This window comes from Mustela erminea, chromosome 18 (assembly GCF_009829155.1).
Source record: "Mustela erminea isolate mMusErm1 chromosome 18, mMusErm1.Pri, whole genome shotgun sequence".
NCBI classification, from domain to species: domain Eukaryota; kingdom Metazoa; phylum Chordata; class Mammalia; order Carnivora; family Mustelidae; genus Mustela; species Mustela erminea.
In genome coordinates this window covers 25,281,779-25,298,573 of record NC_045631.1, presented here as the reverse complement: position 1 = coordinate 25,298,573, position 16,795 = coordinate 25,281,779, and the positions used below count along the sequence as shown (strand labels likewise).

Sequence of the window (16,795 nt, the reverse complement as noted above, 5' to 3'; positions counted from 1 at the left end):
CTTCCATCTCAAACCAGAGATTTCCATAAGACACATTTCCCTTCTACCTATAAACTCTCCCTCACAGTGATCTAATCTACCTGCACAACTTTAATTTCAATGCTACAAACATTTACTAAGCATACTCTATATGCCAGGTACTGTTCTAAACTCTGAGAAAGTTCTCAGCTCAGGTTTCATATCAGATTCACCGGGAGAGTATTAGCATGTAGACTGTTGAGCTTAGTGACCAGAAACAGTCATTTATGCAGTCTGGAACAGGTCTTCTTAAAGCTCTACAGATGACTCTGTTCCACAGCCAAATCTAAATACTGTTTTCCATTTTATATATGTCTTTAGTGTGACAGACAAGATGCTTAATGATCTCACCTTTTTCTTACCTGCCTCTTCTTCCGCGACACTCAACACCCTGTCTATTACATTCTGGTAATACTCAGTGACCTACAATCGCCTGAACATGCTAGATATCTCAGTCTGGTAGCTTTGCACATGTTGCCAACCCTACCATCACTAGTGTTCCTGCTACACATATGTACTTACGTCTGTTGCTTGCCGGTTTTCTCTTTATTCCTTTGAAACCCAGTTAAAACAAATCTGAGACATTATTAATTAACCCTTACAGATCTCAACAAGCCCACCATAGTAATGATGAAAACTCTTTGTATTGGATATATTGTTAAGAACCCGGCACGATGTTTGGCTAGACACCAAAATATACTACTGGTAAAAGGGACCAACTGAAGTAATGATAGATGAGTAATGCTAAGGATGATCAGTTTACTATTCAGAAAGATTCCAATGGTCATGTGGGGCTTTATTACACTGACGGGGGAAAGAGACTGGAGAAGAGCTAAAATACCATTGTGATAATCCAAATAATAAAAGAACAATGGCAGTAGCAATGGAAAGAAGGGCATGGATTCAAGAATTACTGAACATGGATGGCTGAGTTGATTAAGTGTCTGCCTTCGGCTCAGGTCATGATCCCAGGATCCTGGGACTGAGCCCCACAATGGGCTCCCCTGCTGAGCAACTCCCTCTTCCTCTTTCCCCTTCTCCCCACTCATTCTTTCTCTCTCTAATAAATAATAAAATCTTTTAAAAATTTATTAGGGTATAGCATCAATAAACATACCTAATTAGGTGTGAGGTGGGGAGGAGAGAGGACTCTCACATAACACCCATATTTCTGGGTGGGGAGACGAGAGGAAAGGCAGTGTTGTTAATTAAGGTAGATCAAAAGAGAGGATGTAGCCCAAGAGAAGAAGGCTACAGCCAGGAAGTTTTGCAGAAAATCAACAATTCAGAGGCATGTGAAAAAAGCCAACCCTATTCAAGAACCTGAGAAGGAAGGGTCAGAAAGGTGAATTGGGAGAGAGTGTTAATAAAACATAAGAAGTAGTTGGAAGAATGAGTGAAAAGTCAACACTGTTAAATTCTGCCCATGAGGAGGTCACCAGTGAGTTTTCTAAGCGTGGTTTCAGAGAAGTGGTAGGAGCAGAAGCCAATGGCAATAGAGTAAGAAGCTAATGAAACTACCAGATGACAGTAGCAAACTGAGCTGGTCCACTGTTCTCTGTCAAAAAACACACAAAAATGATGATAAAATAACAAAAAAAGCATAAAGACATAAGAACAAAGAAAATGAAAGAGGAATCCCCAACAGATACAGGTGTCAAAAAATTGCAGAAAACAGAAAGTGGATGGTCAAGAAGTAACCACCTCAGAGACCAAAGAGCCTACTATAGGAAAAGCCACTTAGAAAAAAAGGATGATTCCACTTTAGCACACTGGAAAAGCTCAGGAATTAGAATCTTCCAGTAGATCTCTCTTAGCAAGAGTGAAGACAGAGCTGAAAACCAAATAAAATCTGTAGCTTGCTTTAAAGTATCGTACCAATGTTAACTACTTAATTTTAATAAATATAGGGTTGCTAGATAAAATACAGGATGCCCACTTAAATTTTGCATTTCAGGCAAACACAAATAATTTTTTACGAAAGAATGTCTAATGCAGTATTTGCAGCAATTTTTTTTAATACATCATTTATCTGAAATTCAAAATTAACTAGGCCTCATGTATTTTTATTTGCTACATCTGACATCTCTAGATAAATGTATTATGATTATGGAAAATATTAATAGTAGTGGAAGGTGAGTGAATGATACATAGGAACTCTGCTAAGTCTTTGTAACTTTTCTATAAATCTAAAATTATTTCAAAATGAAAAGCTGAAAAAAAATGAAGCTTACAAAGACTTTTAATGATGTGAGAAAGTGCAGTTCTACAAAAAAAGCAAAAAACAGGACTGTGTATTCATTATGATATTCATGTATGTGTTTTTTAATGAAATTTATCTTTACGGGGTAAAAATCACTAAAAGAAACATCAAATATTAATAGCAATTATCACTGGACAATCATATTCTGGATTGTTTGTATTTCTACATGCTTTCTGGATATCCAACTTTTCTATAAGTATATATCTAACAATTTTAAAATTTTAGAGTAGTAAATGCAAACTTTACTTGTAAATTTATGTTCACAGAAGAAAGGAGGGGAGAAATGTGTGGATTACACTAGAAGAATAAAAATAATAAACACTGTCAAGTGGCCATCCTAAGCCCTACTTACCATATTCATAATTTCATTTCTACAATTAGCTACGTTTACAGAACAAACTCTGGGAAATTATAATACGTACACAGATAGCTCCTGTTTTCTGAATGGGAAGAGTGGGTGGGAAACAGAGCAAACTATTGCCTTCAGAAAAAGAGTAGCAAGTTGCTGATCTCATAATGACCTTCTCTGTCTACTCACTTCTGAGGCACCATGGCAACTGCGAACCTCAGAATATCAAGGAAGGAGCATTGAGAGGAAAGGGGTTGGAAAGCTGCTGGGGGAAGGGAGAAAGCTCAGGAAAGCTGAATGAGAAATGTGAAGAAAGCCAAACCATAAGAACACTCACAGGCCCAACTACAAGCAAAGCTATAATATAAACTCAAAACTAGAACCAAAGGCCTGGAGATAGATGAGCCAAAGATAGGAAGGAAAAATAAAACTTCCTACCTTCTCAATAATGGTTATTCTTAACATCTAAATTATAACACTGACACTATATGTGTACTATAATTAAAGCCTTTCAAATTTCGAATTCAAAACTAAATATCTAAGTTTTAAATGCTAAAAAAGACTTAAAAAGGTTTTTCCTGTCAAAAAATTTTACCTTATGAGAGCACTTCTTCATACTAAATAATATCATATTACATAGTATGGCACATTTTACTTTTCCAAAAGCTTCTGCAGATATTATTTAACTTCACCTCTATTATTGGATTTAAACAGAATCACTTCAAACTCAGGAGTTTAAAGTGAGAGACTAAAAAGGAAAGAGAATTTCTTGCCAGGTTAAAAACATACACAGCTAAAACTAAAAAGCTTTGTCTTTCATAGCTTTTGATCAAATCACACTGTAATTTATAATGTCCACTTTAATTTTGATTATAAAAATCATTAAAATATCATTTGTGCAAGACTACATTGCTTTGCTATAAGTGCTATAACTGTAAAAAATGCAAAGTGGTAAATTATCCTTTACTTTTGCTTCCATTTCTCTCTATACCACCAAACTCTTACCAGTAGCTATATACTTTCATGATTTCCTTTTAAACAAATGGCTAGGCACTGTCACAAAAAAAAAAAAAAAAGAGGGGGCGTGGCAATACAATATTCGGAAATTTAAGAGACAGAATACACCCTTGTGGTCTTAGATTGGATACTGTTTGGATAAACCAGCATTTTGGAGTCAACTGCAGAAACTGGAATATAGTGTGTATAGTAAAAGAGATGAAAATTTATTGAAATAGAAAATTGGGAATTATTGACCCCAAAAAAGCACAGATTATAAAACAGTGTATACAGGATGATCCCATTTCAGTAGAAAGAGATGCATATTTTTATTATATGCATATATATATTATATGCATCTATATATGCATAGAAAAGGATCCAGAAGATTAAACAATGGTATTAGCAGGAGTAATTTCTGGGTGGGGGATATACAAAGCTTTATTTTTGCCTTCTTGTGTTTTGTTTCTAGGGTTTTTTTACTGCTTCTCTCTTTTTTTAAAATAAAGATGTTATTTATTTATTTGGCAGAAAGATCACAAGTAGGCAGAGAAGCAGGCAGAGAGGGAGAGGGGGAAGCGGGCTCCCTGTTGAGCAGAGAGCCCGATGCAGGGCTTGATCCCAGGAACCTGAGATCACAACCTGAGCCAAAGGCAGAGACTCAACCGACTGAGCCACCCAGGCGCCCCTTTTTACTGCTTCTTTAATAAAGCAGTATTTAGAAATATATTTTCTTTTTTTTTTTTTTAAGATTTTATTTATTTATTTGACAGACAGAGATCACAACTAGGCAGAGAGCAGGCAGCGAGAGGGGGAAGCAGGCTCCCTGCTGAGCAGAGAGCCTGATGCTGGGCTCGATTCCAGGACCCTGAGATCATGACCTGAGCCAATATATTTTCTAATTTCAATATTTTCTAACTTCTATATCTTTAAGGATTTTATTTATTCATTTTATTAGAGAGAGAGAGAGAGAGAGAGAGAGCGAGCCTGCATGCAAGCAGAGGGAGGGGCAAAGGGAAAGGGAAGAGAGAGAATCCCAAGCAGACCCTGCACTGAGCAGAGCTCAACAAGGGGCTTGATCTCACAACCCTGAAATCATGACCTCAGCTGAAACCAGGAGTCGGATGCTTAACTGACTGAACTCCCCCAGGCACCCATAACTTCTCTTTTTAATAAGGTTAACACTTAATTAGAGGAAAACCACTCAAAGAGAACAAAAGCGCATCTACTACACCCAAGGTTCCAGTTTAGCATCGTGACTGACAGTATGGGCTCTGACTGGATTCAATACACAGTTAGCTGTGTGACCCTGGGCATATGATTTAACCTCAGTTCCCCATCCATAAATTGTGGATAATGGCAGTACATTATTCAGCTCATGAGGTTGTTGTAAAAATTAAGTATGGTACTCAACATAAAGAAGAGCAGGCATCGGGCGCCTGGGTGGCTCATTGGGTTAAGCCGCTGCCTTCGGCTCGGGTCATGATCTCAGGGTCCTGGGATCGAGTCCCGCATTGGGCTCTCTGCTCAGCGGGGAGCCTGCTTCCCTCTCTCTCTCTCTGCCTTCCTCTCCATCTACTTGTGATTTCTGTCAATAAATAAATAAAATCTTTAAAAAAAAAAAAAAAAGAAGAGCAGGCATCTAGCATACAGTAAAGCACTTGATGAACTTATCAATTATTACTATTATTATTCTAATTAGTCACTGAAAAAACAAGATTGCCATTTCTCACAGATAATGTGAAAAATAAGATAGGATGTAGCAGCAATACATCAGCTTTCTCTCTCACTATTCTTGTCCCCTAAATTTCTAAATTCCCTTCTTAATCCAACGGGAGCAAAAGCTGAAAGCCTCTCACAGATCCTCTCAGAATCTCACCTCATTGCTATTTCCTCCGGATGAAGGTCGATACAGCTCTATAGGTTTTTAAACGCCAGTATAATTAAATGTACAGTGTTCTATTAGTTTTGGGTGTACAATACAGTGACTCAATAATTCCATTCATTATTCAGTGCTGATCACAGTAAGTATATTCTTAATTTCCTTCACCTATTACACCCATCCCCCCACCCACCTCCCTCTGTGTTTTTTTTAAAAGTCTATGACCAGGGGATACCTGGGTGGTTCAGACAGTTAAGCGTCCAACTCTTGATCTCACCCCAAGGCACCCCATGCTACTTGGTTTTAGATGACCTCTAGTAAACACCTCTTAGGAATGCACCAGCCCCTTTAATCTACAAGGTCTGTAAAAGATTAGATTATTCATTCAGGAAGGTAATCTTGAACTCAACCAATCTCTAACTCTGGGTTCAAAGAGTGAAAAAGAATATCTGAACCAGTATCCTCATTTTCACAGATGTGGAAAATGAGTCCAAAGAGGTAATTTTTATGAATTATCTGTAGTCACGTATCTAATTGGTGGCAGATGCAAGAATAGAGATCTCTCCAATATCAAGTGAATCTGACTCAATTTAAATTAACCCCAAGGATACTACATCCACAAATGACTTAGAAATGGAGCAGTGGAAAACATGTGTTCTATTTTGGAACATTTGGTAGCTGAAAAGCAGGCGCAAACTCCTCCCCAGGCCACTGAACGCACTTCAATCCACTGCTCCTCCATGAGCTATTGGCATGAGTTTTGCAACAGTAGTGATAGCAAGAAAATTCTCAGGCACTCATACCATAGACCACACAGTCTTTGCAATAAGAAACATTGACTTTGAGAACAACTTGGCAACTACAGGCTGCCTTGCAAATCATTGGCTGAGTTTCCTATAATGGTGTTTATGTCACCATTGCCAAACACAATTTCCTAATCCAATGAATGGACAGTATGTTTCACATGGTCTCAGACTGGACAAATTTCTCAAGCTGCTGTGTGACTTTAAGGATTTAGATTTAACCCGGTCTTTCTCAACAGGGGCATTATAACATTTTGAGGACAATTCTTGGCTATGTGAGATTATCTAGCATACTGAAGAAGGTTTAGAATCATCGGTCCTCTGTCCTTCAAATGCAAGTGAACAGGAGTAGACCTCCCTCATCCGTGGTTCCTCACGTTCCAAGGTTTAATTTACCCACAGTCAACCGCTGTCCAGAAGCAGATGACCCTTCCCCTGACACAGCATGAGAAGGTCAACAGTAGCCTAAAGCTATGTGACAATGCCTACATCATTCGCCTTACTTCATCTCATCACCTAGGCATTTTGTCCTCTCACATCCTCACATGACTGATAAGATTGATGAGAAGGGTGAAATTGGTATAATGTGATTTTTGAGAGAGAGAAATTACATTCACATAACATCACAGCCTATTGTAACTGTTCTATTTTACTATTAGTTATTATTGTTAATCTTTTAACTGTGCCTAACTTACAAATTAAACTTTAACATAGGGGGAGCGCCTGCCTGGGTGGCTCAGTGGATTGGGCCGCTGCCTTCGGCTCAGGTCATGATCTCAGGGTCCTGGGATGGAGCCCCGCATCGGGCTCTCTGCTCAGCAGGGAGCCTCTTCCTCATCTCTCTCTGCCTGCCTCTCATCTGCCTGCTTATCATCTCTCTCTGTCAAATAAATAAATAAAATCTTAAAAAAATAATAATAAACTTTAACATAGGTATATACGTGTAGGGAAAAACATAGTATATGTAGTGTTCAGAACTACCTGCAGTTTCAGGCATCCACTGGGGTCTTGGAATGGATCCCCTGTAGTTCCACCAGTCACAACCTTCACACATTTACAAAGACCTCAAAGGGTAAGATATCACCACCAGTACTAGCCTTCAGGTCAACCATTAAGTGAACTATAAAGTTATAAGAAATATTTACATAAAGACTTGACCTCTAAAAAAAGACTTGACCCTTTTTATCTGCCACTAAATACTGCCCTCTATTCCCCTTTGAGCCCAGAGATTAGATAAAATCCTTCATTCATGAACTCCTGAAAACCAACTTTGTCTGAAATAGCTAAATAATTAAGACACGTTTGTTGTTAGGGAAATAGAGTAGAAAAGTTACTGAAATGGAATCAGGGCACCTGACTTTGAATTTCAGTTTTCTGGCTATTCACTCTTAGGCAAGTTATTGCCCCTCTTTAAGCCTCAGTTCTCTCATCTACTTGAAGAAAAGCTATTAGGCTACATTATTCCTCTGGTTCATTGCAGTTCTAGGAATCTATGACATAAAAATAATTAACTGGCTTAACTCTTTTCTTCTCACCTCCACATAGCTAAAAGGGGTGACCACCAACTTACTACCTCATCGTTCAGAAGCAAGGACCCCAAAGTCCCAGGAGAGTCACATTCAGCCAGAGCCAGTGTGGGATTTTACTATACAGTCTATATCTTGAATATATTAAAAGGAGCTTAATTATTTTATGATCCATCAATAATAGAAGCACCGAGATAATAACACCAACAACCACTCTAATTAATGTTTATCTCTGCCAGAACTATCATCTCAACCCTGGCTGTATATTAGAATGATCTGGATAGTTTTAAAAAAAAAGAAAAGGCCCCAGCTCCAAATCAAGCCAATATCAAATGATTCAGAACCTTTGGAGATGGCACTCATTTCTTAAGGCCCCACCAAGTGATTATGACATACAGTGAAAACCAAGAACCATTAATCCAGGCCCTTTACTTCAAGAAATGCAAAGCAAATGACCAAAGGTCAATATATCCCATACTGGTTGTATAATCAAACATCAATAAATAAGAATAATCCAGTGTTAATATTTACTGACATTCTCAATTACATGTAAAGAATTCCATTTTTAGAGAAAAAGGACAGGTCTATAATCACCCTTTGCTCCTGCCACAGGTTGTTATTGAGGACTGACCCTGCCAGAAATAGAATATACCTTTTTGACATGATAAAACACTTCAAAGATAGATTACTATAAATTTGCCCAATCCTGCAAAAATTCCTATCACTCATTAAGATAGTTACGACATTAGTCAAAGTAGTACAGAAACCAAATTCCTCAACCTCTCACTGACTAGATGTCACTAAAAGACCAAGTACGTAGAAAGAACAGGAAAAAGCTGAGAGGAACGTTTAGGAAAAGACACTTTGAAAACTGCACTTCCAAAAAAAAGAAAGAGAGAAAGAAAAGAAAACTGCACTTCATGCAAAGTACATTTATTCATCAAAGCTTCAAGTCCAGTGATGCAGGAAAAGGTGGCACAATCTTGGCTAAAATTATTCTTGCTCTTTCCAGAACAGAATCAGTGAAACCAAAAGGTCATGTTAGATAAAGAAAGCATTAAATTTGTCTTACCTCATGTGTAAAGCCAAGCCGTCCTGTAGGCTGGAGATCCCCAAATCAGAGAGCGTATCTGAGCCAACAGAAGCTGGTGATAGAGAGCCCTCCTTCTCCTCCAGCAGATCCAGCTTCACCAGGCTGCTAATTTCATCCTCTGAGTTATCTTCAGACACAGAACCAATTATGAATCGGGAATGCTGGTTCAGCTCCATAGGTTTGCCCAAGGGGGATGGTTCATCCATTATTCCTTCAAAATGAGCTCTCAGAGCTATGAGGAAAATGAGGGAGAAAAGCAGGTTATGGATAATAACCTATATCAAAGGACAACCACAGATTATACCTAATGTACTACAGCTGGCACTTGGAAGCAACGTGTAGTTTGAGAACTAGTTTCTTTGGCTATTCTATTTCACAGCTTCTGTTTTCTACAAGGAAGGAAAATACAGATCACGATAACCATGCCTAAAAAAAAATTAAAATTAGCTTCCTCTTCCTCAAAGGAATCTCTCTCAAAAAACTATAAGCCAAAGGGCACCTGGGTGGTTCAGTCATTAAGCGTCTGCCTTCAGATCAGGTCATGATTCTGGGGTCCTGGGATTGAGCCCCACATTGGGCTCCCTGCTCAGCGGGAAGCACTCCCCCTGCTTTTGTTCCCTCTTTCACTGTATCTCTCTCTGTCAAATAAATAAAATCTAAAAACAAACAAACAAACAAAAAAAAAAACCTGTAAGCCATTCCTAATCTCTTTATCAATTTGGTAATGTCCAAAAAATAATTATGATCAAGGGAAAGACCTCTGCAGTAGGTGAAATCTGATACTGTGACTGATACTCATCTGATACTCATGATACTGTGACTTCAGTTGTCAGTACTGGGGAGAATGCAGGAAAAGATTTCCAGAGAGTCACTGTCATTTCAGACTAGGTATTTAGAGCCAACTATATAACTATCACCTCATTCCAACAGTACACTGACAGGTTGTGAAGTCTACAGAAGTGTATTTTTATGTAAACATATACACATAAAATATACTGACATTGCTATATATGCCGACATTGAGATATACATATATATGTGTGTGTGCTTTAAATTAAACTCCAGATAGGTTTTTGATGTTGTCGTTAGGATTTTATTTATTTATTTGACAGACAGAGATCACAAGCAGGCAGAGAGGCAGGCAGAGAGAGAGAGGGAAGCAGGCTCCCCACTGGCTCAATCCCAGATAGGTATTTTTTTAATAGAAAAAGAAAATCTTTGTCCTGTTAAAAATTCACCCAATAATGTCTGCTCTTGGCCCTAATGTGCTGACATCGATAAGGAGAAAATGAATGTACTATCAAATTCAAGATCTCTACTTAAAATAAGGGAGCAGTCATCTCAGTAAGTATTAGTTTTCTAGGTATAGGGCCTTATTAGTCAGAATTAAATATTTCGGGGCGCCTGGGTGGTTCAGTGGGTTAAGCCTCTGCCTTCGGCTCAGGTCATGATCCCAGGGTCCTGGGATCGAGCCCCACATTGGGCTCTCTGCTCAGCAAGGAGACTGTTTCCCCCCACCCCTGCTTGTCTCTCTGCCTACTTGTAATCTCTGTCTGCCAAATAAATAAATAAATAATCTTTAAAAAAAAAAAAAAACAGAATTAAATATTTCCAACTACTAACAAATTAATAAAGACCAGAACAGTGCAAAGTCCACAAGAACAATAAAAAACAAAGCTAAAAGAAACAATATTTATTCTGTCATTCAAAAAATCCTATTAAGAAAACTCTTCAGAAATACATGTCAACTTAGTATTGAACCTCTTGCAGCCTAGCAACTTTAATTTAGAAAGCAATATTCCCAATACTGATTTCAAGGTGCTGTAAGAGATGGTGTATCAATAGACAATAAATTTATATTAATAAATAAAGTACAAGAGTAGGTAAAAAGCAGTGTTCTTTGACACTAGATAACAAAACATCAAGATTTTTTTTTTTTTAAGATTTTATTTATTTATTTGACAGAGAGAAATCACAAGTAGATGGAGAGGCAGGCAGAGAGAGAGAGAGGGAAGCCGGCTCCCTGCTGAGCAGAGAGCCCGATGCAGGACTCGATCCCAGGACCCTGAGATCATGACCTGAGCCGAAGGCAGCGGCTTAACCCACTGAGCCACCCAGGCGCCCATCAAGATTTTAAATGTATGGGAAATCACCATTAAACATGTTAAAACAATAAGTGCACCACTCTTATGCTATTTGTGAATCAGAGCTTATTCATATACAAAGAAAAACAGTATAAATGATAGAGCAGTGGTTCTCAGAAAGTGTAGTTTCCAGACCAGCAGCAGTAGCCCCAGCATCACCAGGGAACCTCTTTAAAGTACAGAATCTGTACTTCGGCTCGGGTCATGATCTCAGGGTCCTGGGATCAAGCCCCACATCGGGCTCTCTGCTCAGCAAGGAGCCTGCTTCCCCCTCTCTCTCTGCCTGCCTCTCTTCCTACTTGTGATCTCTCTGTCAAATAAATAAAAAAATAAAATAAAATAAAATAAAAAGTACAGATTCTTGGGTCTTACCACAGAGCAACTAACCATATCAGAACCTACAGGTTGGGACCCAGTAATCTATATTTTAACAAGTCCTAAAACTCTGAGAACCACTCTGCTAGAAGAATAAAAGAATAATAACAAATTGCCAGGAATGTTAAAAAAAAAAAATTACTTCTAGGTATTTCCCAAGAGTGAGTTAGAGATTACTTCTGTTAACTTTTATTTTAAAAAAGTAGAATCAAATATAAAAATAGCATGCAACAGTAAAAACTTGACATCTAAATTTACTATACATTCCTCCCTTGGAATATTAGGTTTCTTTAAAATAATTTTTAAATGTCTCCAAATTTTATTAAGATAGTCACTTCCAGAAAGCAAAAAGAAAACCAATCATTTAAAAAGAGAAAAAAAGGGAGGAAATAAAAAGGGAGAGAAGGACAAAGTGAGGGAAGGAAGGAGGTAAAATTCTAACAGAGCACTCTGAAGACCACCATCAAAAGGTACAGCAAAAAAAAAGTCTATTTCTTTCACATTTTAGATCAGTAAATAATCAAGTTAAAAAAATATATTAAGAGAAGACTCCCATTTTCTCCCACCCCCCACAGAATACCAAATTCCATCTCAACTAACACAGAAGATAATGGTTGCCTTCTTCACAGGAGAAATAAAGCATTCAGGGGCATGTTCTAGTTTACAGTCTGAACTGAAATTGGGTGACTACACAAAAAAATAAAATTCATGAGAAAAGAGTAATTCTCTCGGAGAAAGACAATTATCATATGATCTCCCTGATACGAGGAAGTGGAGATGCAACGTGGGGGGTTAGGGGGGTAGGAGAAGAATCAATGAAACAAGATGGGATTGGGAGGGAGACAAACCATAAGTGACTCTTAATCTCACAAAACAAACTGAGGGTTGCTGGGGGGAGGGGCGTCAAGAGAGGGAGGTGGGGTTATGGACATTGGGGGAGGGTACATGCTATGGTGAGTGCTGTGAAGTGTGTAAACCTGGCAACTCACACACCTGTACCCCTGGGGATAAAAATACATTATATGTTTATTTTTTTAAAAAATTTTAAAAAAAGAGCAATTCTCTGATTCCATGGGAGAAGAAGAAATGACTAATAAATAAATGAGAGGCTCCATAAGGAGCCTTCAAATTTTTCTTCCCTAGCTAAGAAGAACATGAAGGCAGCCTTCCTTCAAGTGCTGCAAAGATCAGAAGCAGCTCAGTTGTCAGCAGCTTGAGAGCCTATCTACCAACCAGCAAATCTACTGAATGGTATCTTTGGGCACAAGCTTGCAAAGCACCAGAAAAGAGAGGTCATCTATGGAAAATCACTGAGTAGCTCTCCAGACACTCTAGAAGCTAATCTACAGCCCGTCCCATTTCCATTGATTCTAGTCCTGAATTAAAGAGAAAAGGGGTTGGAATACTACCACTGTCAGACCATTCACTTCAGACTACCCACCCCCCCCAAACCTGCCTATGTTTTTTTTTGTAGAAGGCAACTTTTAGCATGAATGCCTATGGTTTAATATTTTAGCACATGAACATAAAATTTTTATCATACTGTAAACATGAAAGAATATTATTTGTAACTGACCTCTTATAATTCTTACTGTCTGAGCAGATATCCACCTCCAAAAAGAACTAGGGAGAAAGAGAGAGAGTTGAACTGTTTGTTTTAAGAAACCCAAATTTTAGCAATTCCTGTTTTGCTCAGAATACAAAACTAATAGTACTCAAAGTATCATTTTTCTGGTCAAATCTATTATTTAACTTGAAGCATAAAGTTCAGTTGTTTCACTATTATTTATTCAAATCTATAAATCAAAAGCATTACATAAGGACTTTGTTTTTATGAGAGTATTAAACAATAATCCAAGCTTACCATTTCACAAGGTGCCTTTTCCAACTGCGTACTTCGATGAACATATTCCAACCCTATGATATCCAACATTTCATCAAAAAAGAGGCAGTGGGGGGGCACCTGGGTGGCTCAGTGGGTTAAAGCCTCTGCCTTCAGCTCGGGTCATGATCCTGGGGTCCTGGGATTGAGCCCCACATCGGGCTCTCTGCACAGTGGGAAGCCTGCTTCTCCCCTCTCTGCCTGCCTCCCTGCCTACTTGTGATCTCTGTCTGTCAAATAAATAAATAAAAATCTTAAAAAAAAAAAAAAGAGGCAGTGGGGAGAAGAGAACCACTAGATCCCTTGGAACTCAGACTGATTACATTTCTAAATGGATATACCCACATAGAAGGTTGGAAACCAGGAAGGGGATAGATCTTGCCATAAAATTAAACTAAAAACTAAATCTAAATCCCTTTAGATCCCTAAAACTCTAAAGGATCAAGAAGTCTCTAGCTACTTCCCAAATCCTAGGTTTCCTTCCATGCCCAACAATTTAAATGTATCCAGGGTAAACATTCTCAACTTCACTTATGTATAACAATCACCTGTGGAGCTATTTATTTATTTTTAATTTGTTATGTTACATTAGTTTCAGGTCTGTGGAGCTTTTTTTTTTGGTGGGGGGTATCAGGCAATTTATTTATGATGGCAGCTAGAAGACTCCACGTTTAGTAGCGTGGGTGAGATAAGGGCTGAACCCATGCCTTCTGCTTCTCCTTGGGATTCCTGGGAGCAAACTTCTCCTGCAGTTTCTTCCACATTTCTTTATTCATTTCCTTAAACTCTTCCAAGATGTCTGTGGACAGGATTGGCCTGTACTCTGGGGACAGGCCAGTGAGGCTCATGTCTTTGGGGTGAGGGTTCTTGTATTTGTAATAGTTTGAATGGAGTCATGCTAAGCTCTCATACCTCTGATCACAGGCCTCAGGCTCTACAATTTTGAGTACCCTTTCCCTCCGAAAGGCCTGTGCTACTCCTGACTGTTTGGTCTCCTCCACTGGCCATTTCTCACAGAGTTTTAGGAAATGCCGGCAGGCGTTGGCCTCCATTTTGGATCACCCCATGGTGCTTTTTAAAAACATGTATGTCTAAACTCCCCCCCCGATCTACCGAATCAGAATCACTGCTGGAGGCCCAGAGATCTGAATATTAAGTTCCACAGTTGACTGACACTGATATATATCCAGGCTTGAGAAACACTGGTACAGGATGGAAAAGAAATCTAGAACTTCTAAGAGAAAACTTCAAATGACAAGCAATTGGATTAGGGACAGGGCAGATATGTTAACTGGGGAAACAGGATTTACCCAATTATGTAGTTTAAGCTAATATTATCCTTAAATACAACTGTGGTAGGGAAGGCGGGGGTGAGAAGAGGAAGGAAAAAGGAAGTAGTTTTGATCAGATGCAAACAAGGTGCAGTGGAGCTGGAGTTAAACCCTAGGACTCAAGATCAAAAATTCTGACTTTGCTAAATATTGGCAGTGCAAACTTGAGTGAGTCACTTAACATCCCTGATTCTCGTCATCTGTAAAAATAAATAGGTTATATGCTACCTTAGGGGACTGCTGTGAAGCTGAAGAGTATATGAAAGTACTCTGTAAACTATGTACTAGACCAGTGTTTTTCAAACTATGGATTACCACCAAGCAGAATACTAAGAAATACATTTAGAAGGTTGTAACCAACATTTTAAAAATGAAGGGGCGCCTGGCAGGCTCAGTCAGTAGAACATGCCACTCTTGATGTTGGGGTTGAGAATTCAAGCCTGGCATTAAGAAAATTTACTTTTAAAAAAGTCATTAAAGGGCGCCTGGGTGGCTCAGTGGGTTAAGCCTCTGCCTTCGGCTCAGGTCATGATCTCTGGGTCCTTGGGTCAAGTCCCATGTTGGACTCTTTGCTCAGCAGGGAGCCTGCTTCCCCCTCTCCCTGCCCTGCCTGCCTCTCTGCCTACTTGTGATCTCTCTGTTAAACAAATTTTTTAAAATCTTTTTTTAAAAAAGTCATTAAAAATGAAATAGAACAGGGGACACCTGGGTGGCTCAGTCAGTTAAGCGTCTGCCTTCAGCTCATGATCTTGCTTCTCCCTCTAGTCCTCCCCACTGCTGGTGATCTCTCTCTCTCTCTCTCACAAATAAATAAATAAAATCTTCTTAAAAAAATGAAATAGAACAGAAGATGTTAAGAGTACACTGTACTTTATACGGACGAATATTATTTTTTGAATTTTTGTATCAGTTATATGTACATCAAAAAAGTCTTAGAGCCGGGGCGCCTGGGTGGCTCCGTGGATTAAGCGGCTGCCTTCAGCTCAGGTCATGATCTCAGTGTCCTGGGATCAAGCCCCGCATTGGGCTCCTTGCTCAGTGGGGAGCCTGTTTCTCTCTCTCTCTCTCTGCCTACTTGTGATCTCTCTCTCTCTGTCAAATAAATAAATAAAAATCTTAAAAAAAAAAAAAAAAAAGTCTTAGAGCCACAATGAATTCTTGCTCTCTTGGCCCCTCCACTTTATGCTCTCATCAGAGAGCAAACACAGTGACTTAATACCTAGACCAATGGTTCTAAAACTTTCTTAGGTCAAGACACTATTAGAAATCTGTGGGCTCTCTGCTCAGCAGGGAGCCTGCTTCCCTCTCTCTCTCTCTCTCTGCCTGCTTCTCTGCCTACTTGTGATCTCTGTCAAATAAATAAATAAAATCTTAAAAAAAAATCAATAAAAGTATGAACTTTTTCCTGACAAAAATGCACCCTCACACAAAATTTGGCTTGCATACAAGTTTAGGACCCCTAAAGTCTTGCCATGAATCAGGTTAAGATCCTTCTATCTCTAGAAAGAAGACAAAGAATCAAGATGGTTTCTGGGGAAGGGTCATATAGCTCCTGTCTTACCATCTCCAAAAGAAGGCCTTTCCCCAGAGTGGTAGTACATTCTGCTTATCCAAATAAAACTTTTCTTCATTAGATCAAATTGTCAAATTCTCCTTCATTTTAAAAAAAAGTGTTTAAAACATTCTTGAACTTTGTTAGAAACTCCAGTCTATCTGCAGAAGGCTCCCAAACTATACCCTATGTGCCTGAAAATGAAATAAAGCTAATTATAGCTAATATACTTATTTAAGAGTCAGCTTGCATTTCACCCAGGGATATTCCTCTAAATAAAACAGAACAGATTTTACCAAACTGATTTAAGATGTTTCCCTTGAACTCAAGTGACATCATCTTCCAAGTGATTCTAATAAAGAGGCATCAATTAGTCTTCATAGCCACTGATAAAAACATCCAAGCTGGGGACACCCGGGTAGCTCAGTCAGTTAAACATCTAACTTCGGCTCACGTCATGATCCCAGGGTCTTGGGATCAAGTCCCACAGTCCCACATCAGGCTCCTTGCTCAGTGGGGAACCTGCTTCTCCCTCTGCCTGCCTGCTTCTCCCTCTGCTTGTGGGCTCTCTGTCTCTGACA

General features: G+C 38.9%; 1 protein-coding gene and 1 pseudogene across 9 annotated transcripts in view; both read right to left on the bottom strand.

Annotated features, from left to right (window-relative positions):
• ACACA (acetyl-CoA carboxylase alpha) overlaps positions 1–16,795 on the bottom strand; it is a 285,383-nt gene that overhangs the window by 211,721 nt on the left and 56,867 nt on the right. For 6 of the 9 annotated variants that reach the window (XM_032319427.1, XM_032319429.1, XM_032319428.1 and 3 more), the window contains exons 2-3: positions 13,026–13,072; positions 8,910–9,162 (exon numbers count right to left, since the gene is read on the bottom strand). In XM_032319427.1, the coding sequence (XP_032175318.1) occupies positions 8,910–9,162; positions 13,026–13,072 (300 nt within the window). The remainder of the gene's footprint in view (positions 1–8,909; positions 9,163–13,025; positions 13,073–16,795) is intronic. The other 3 variants (XM_032319432.1, XM_032319431.1, XM_032319433.1) reach the window with 1 other exon arrangement.
• LOC116576904 lies at positions 13,610–15,037 on the bottom strand (annotated as a pseudogene).